Source organism: Apis dorsata, unplaced genomic scaffold, assembly GCF_000469605.1.
Source record: "Apis dorsata unplaced genomic scaffold, Apis dorsata 1.3 scaffold_19, whole genome shotgun sequence".
Classification (NCBI taxonomy): domain Eukaryota; kingdom Metazoa; phylum Arthropoda; class Insecta; order Hymenoptera; family Apidae; genus Apis; species Apis dorsata.
The window spans coordinates 283,448-288,591 of record NW_006263321.1 but is presented as its reverse complement, the minus strand read 5'-3'; the positions used below and the strand labels follow the sequence as shown (position 1 = coordinate 288,591).

Here is a 5,144-nt window from a genome sequence, read left to right as displayed (position 1 = left end):
TTTTATATATATATATATATATATATATAAATCATTATAAAATTCAAATCAAAATTAATAATAAAAAACTTTTAAAAATTGAATGTTATTTAAATCATTATTATAATTCTCAGTAAATTTATCTATAATATAAAATATAGTATATTATTATATAGATTTATAAATATATATATATATTATATAGATTTATAAATAATTATTAATGATATTTTTAATAATTATTAATAATGTAATTATATTAATTACTTAATATTACAAAACAAATCTTTAATATTAAATAAAAATATTATATTGAATATTTTTGTCATTTCTAATATTCATTTACTATTTTTACACAATACTTATAAACATCAAGTGTATTACTAATGCATATTAACTTAATATTTTTATTATTAATTATATTATTTGATCAAGAATAAATAAATTTGATTCAAGTTACAATATAATAAATATAAAAATTAAATTCATTTTTTTTAACAATATCCTGTGAAAAAATTCTTATAATTTGTTATATTTATTTCGTAATTATATATAAATCTAAGATAGTTGATGATTGATGCATGTTAATCTCAAAGCTTCTGACTTTCCTTGAATTTGGCAATGATGATTCTTTATTTATTTCTGATGTGTCGACATTATTGCAAGGTAAAAAACATTTATCTTGAGTATGAGAAAGGTAGTGCTCGGCTTCTCGCATATTGTAATACGCAGACGAAACCCGAGAGGCAGAGTGCCGGCGTCGTTGTGCCACACAGGTTTATATTTATACAAGCTGGCCAGCTTATAATAGCAACCCAGCCTCGCGTTTGTACAAAATGCATTCATATAGCTTGCCTTAGGTCAAGCACTTGTCTCTTAGGTCTGACCAGATTTCCTTATACAATCATACTTCAGATATATGTCTACGAATCGACACTTTCTCCCGCGTGCTTTTCTACGAATCAAATAATCCATTATTACGCTTATCTTGATATGATGTTCATAAGATGTAATTTTCTCGATTACATAGTTCTTTTAATTATGAATATTTATTCATAAATTTTTCATATTTTTTCGAATTATATGTATTACGATATTAGAGATCAAATTTTTTTGATTGAATACTTCTGAGAATTTAAAATTATTTAAAATTATTTAAAATTTTTTTTTGGAAATTTTTAGAATTCTAAAATTAGTTTACATTCAAACTTTCTAATCTCTATCTTGTTTTGTTTTAATGAAAAATTTAACGAAAAAAATATAATTTACAAATAAAATTATGAAAATTAATTTACTGAATTGATTTATTGGATAGAATTTGATCATTAATATCCATTATTTGAATTTAATTTTATGAATTTATCTGTGAATTGTTGTGAAATTCTATAATTAGAAAAAAAATTTGTGAAATGAATTAAATTTAAATTGTTGAATTAATCATTGTCTAATAAATACAGATTAGTAAATACAGATATCGAAAAATTTTTATGAAAAGCTTTTTGATTTAGTAGATGTATATTTATAGAAAATGGATGATATAAAAAAATTTTATATGTAACTTGTAAAAAATAAATAAAAGAAAATAGTGAAAGTTAATAGAAATTTAAAAAAAAGAGTAATTGAACAAAAAAATTTAAATTATTTTAGAAATATCAAGATATATTATGTTTAATTAAAATTTTATAATATAAAATTTATATAATTATAGGAATTTTTAATAATAAAAAAATTCAATTCAATGATCATATAATCAGATTATCAAAAATATATAGAATGTATAGACTCGAAAAATGATTTTTATTAAGTTCAATTTAGATAATTACTATTTTAAATTATATAATTAATTTTTTCAATAATTTCATATTCATAATAAATTTAATTTTGTCAAATCATACTTTTATTTTTTTTCTTTTTTTCAAATATTATTAAAAAATACCTCTAAATGTCATTGTGTATTTCGTGAAGAACATTTTGATCAAACGATACATAGAATTAAAGATAAAAAAAAAGGAGATTTGCATTTAACTAGAAATTCATTCTATAAAAAATACGATTACAAATCATAAGATGCATTTAAACTCTAGACGAACATTGTAATCTAGAATTCCGTCCACTCTAGACAAAGGTCAAGATTGAATCTATGTGTATAAAAATAGTGTACGACTATTTCGTGTCGATCATAGTACAATGAACTTAACGATTTAAACTTTTGTTCTATTTTTAAGTTTTTATAATGATGTTTCTTCATACGTAATGCTTTTTTTCTAAAAATTGTATTTTAATACATTTCATAAAACTAAAATTTTAAATAAAAAAAATCAAAAAAAAATTTGATGCTAAATTTTTTTTATTCTTTTTTTATTCAAATGTAGATTCCTTAAGCACATATCATAACTTGTGGATTACGTCATCATAACGCGTCGATCGATAAATGTATTAATATTAAGTAATCATTAGTTACTGAAATCTTCTATTCTAGTACAAAAAAAAAGTATTAAAACTAAAAATAAATATTTATACTAAACTGAACATAATGAAACGCAAAAAATAACATCTTATTTTTTTAAATAAATATATAAATATATTAGATATAGATATATAATATATAATGTAATACACATATATATATACACACACACACATATATAGAATAATATTAATAGAAAAAAATAGATTTTTTTACTAAGTCGAAAAAATTTCATTAGGTTCAAAATAAATATGAAGAGAGACGAGATTTGGCAAAGAGCCGTAATTTCTCCCTCCGACTGCTAAGAATAAACTAGTAGGAATCCAACACTTATCTTATTTTATGCAAAAGATCTTATTTTTATAATGAAAAATAATAAAAAACGAATACACATAAAGAATAAAATCTTTATAAATATTTATATTTCACATTTTAAGTTGATGCAATGTGTATTTAAATATAATCTTTTATAACTTAAAATATAATTTTTATGTGATATTAATATAATATATAAATTAATTATATATATAAAAAAATGTTTCTTTTATTAAAATATTGAAATATTATAATTTAAAGTTTATACTTTAAATTTTAAAAATGACACACATATTTGTTTAATTATGCTCATGTAAAAACATAATTATATTCTTTATTAAAAAAAAATGATAATTTATACATATAATCAACTTTAAAATAAATAATAAAAAAATTATAAAGTACAGAATATCAAATTCGCGCCAAGTTTCTATTAGAAAAAGAAAAAAATTCACGCATGCGTATAAAGAAAACATTGTAAAGCTGAGCGCGAATTGGACCGATTTTTGTGAAATAAATCAAAATGAAATAAATGTAATTTAAGTTGTTAGACAGATATTATAAAAGAATAGTTTTTTTTGAATGTAAACAATAATTTACATAATTACAATAAAATCTAAATGCGCACGTTTTTATGCATTAAGAGGTTATTGTACATTCTCTATGGAAGATGTAATTCATATGAAGGTCATTAGGTCAAGACCGGTTACCGGCGACGTTATCACAGATCCTAAATGAATTCTCAATGAATGTAACTTTTAAACAAAATACGTAAAAAAAAAAAAAATAAGATACATAAATAAGAATTCAACTTACCACCCATGGTTTTAAAAGTTTTATTTCTTTGTCAATAGATTGATTTTATACACTCAACACTTGCTATTGACCGCTAACAACTAACAAGCGGTACATCTGTATCTTATAAGCGCTACAAAACGAGTGACGACTTGCGACTCTCCTTCCATGTCACATCGCTCTCCCCACTCTTACTACTCAGTACTTATTCTATATTATCGACTGAAGATTCTGCAGATATTATTACTACTACCATGAACAAAATATATGATAGATTTTATGATATTTATTTTTATTTTAACATATAGACATACTATTAATTATCTTGTGATTATATTGGAATACTCCAATTTGGTTAAAATCCAAATTTTAAAACGATAAATGTTTTGAATTGATAAATGATCGTGATCATTTTTTTAATCATTTTTGGATATATTTAATAAATTTATAATTTATAATTAAAAGAATTTATATTTTACTTTAATTTTATTTTAAATTTATTTACAAAATTTTACATAAAATTTTCATATTAAAGAAAAATTTTTAATATATCTTTATATATCTTTCTCTATATCTAATAATATATTAGACAAATAAAAATATGTAAAGTATATTTAAAAAATAGATAAAATAAAAAATTTAATCATTTATCTTACACATAAATTGAATAAAAATTAGAGTTATAATAAACAAATGCAATACAATAGCATTTAATAATTAATATTGTAAATCTGATAGCTGTTCGCGACATCTATCGCGAAAATATTGCAGTAAACGATGCGTTTAGTTCCGGGCGTTGCTCAACACAAATAAACATGTATCGTGTAGCGGGAGACGATACGATAGTGAACGAAATTAAAGCGATTTGTTCGCTTGTGCGCTATAATTCTTCAAATTTTAGTGCAAATAGTTTGACATTGTAAAATGTAGCTAATCTTTTAGAACGAAATCGTCGTGGCAGTTGTAAAACTGCAACTCCATGAGATCAATTCCATTTCCATCTCTAGCACGTTGACATTTACTGAGGAGTGGCGCGCAAAAAGATGGCTAGCTCGCCGACCAGTATTGAAAATCAAATAGACAGTTTTTTGGAACAGTTCAAACGCAGTGCCTCCCGCGCGATGGAGGACTCTCATAGATCTACTTACAATGCATGCAGTAGTAGTATCAGTCATAGCCGGAGTGGGAATCTGGATCTCGAGATCTTGGAAGCTGGTAAGTTTTCAAAATCTTGTAATTTTAAAACAATATATTGTTTTTCTTTTATTATGTTTAAATTTTAATAATTTTTTATGATTCTTTTTAATATTTCATTTGCTACTTTCATATACTCTTTTAATTTCCTACTGTTGTTGATTGATTTTTCGGGCGTTTCTTGTATATTTCGATGCATTTATCTTTTAACAATATTGTCAATATGAATATATTTAAATTTAACTTTTTCTATGATTGTTACTATGATTGTTATTAAGTTACATTTAGTATAATTTTGTTTAATGCGCTTTATTATTATAATATTATTACAATATATTCAGTTTCTTAATGTTATTAATATATATTTTTTGATTTAATTAATATCAATAATAAA

General features: G+C 22.3%; 2 protein-coding genes across 5 annotated transcripts in view; one reads left to right on the top strand and one right to left on the bottom strand.

Annotated features, from left to right (window-relative positions):
* Positions 1-3,736, bottom strand: part of LOC102672468 (glycogenin-1) — a 15,622-nt gene extending 11,886 nt beyond the window's left edge. For all 4 annotated transcript variants that reach the window (XR_420606.2, XR_420607.2, XM_031509779.1 and 1 more), the window contains exon 1: positions 3,578-3,736. Coding sequence is in view for 2 of the 4 variants with exons in the window: in XM_031509779.1 (XP_031365639.1) it covers positions 3,578-3,584 (7 nt within the window). In the remaining 2 variants the exon portion in view is untranslated. The remainder of the gene's footprint in view (positions 1-3,577) is intronic.
* Positions 3,737-4,336: 600 nt separating this feature from the next.
* The window catches only part of LOC102671049 (guanine nucleotide exchange factor DBS-like), an 11,662-nt gene continuing 10,854 nt past the window's right edge, over positions 4,337-5,144 (top strand). Inside the window, exon 1 of the mRNA XM_006607776.2 lies at positions 4,337-4,771. Within this exon, the coding sequence (XP_006607839.1) occupies positions 4,600-4,771 (172 nt within the window). The 5' untranslated portion in view covers positions 4,337-4,599. The remainder of the gene's footprint in view (positions 4,772-5,144) is intronic.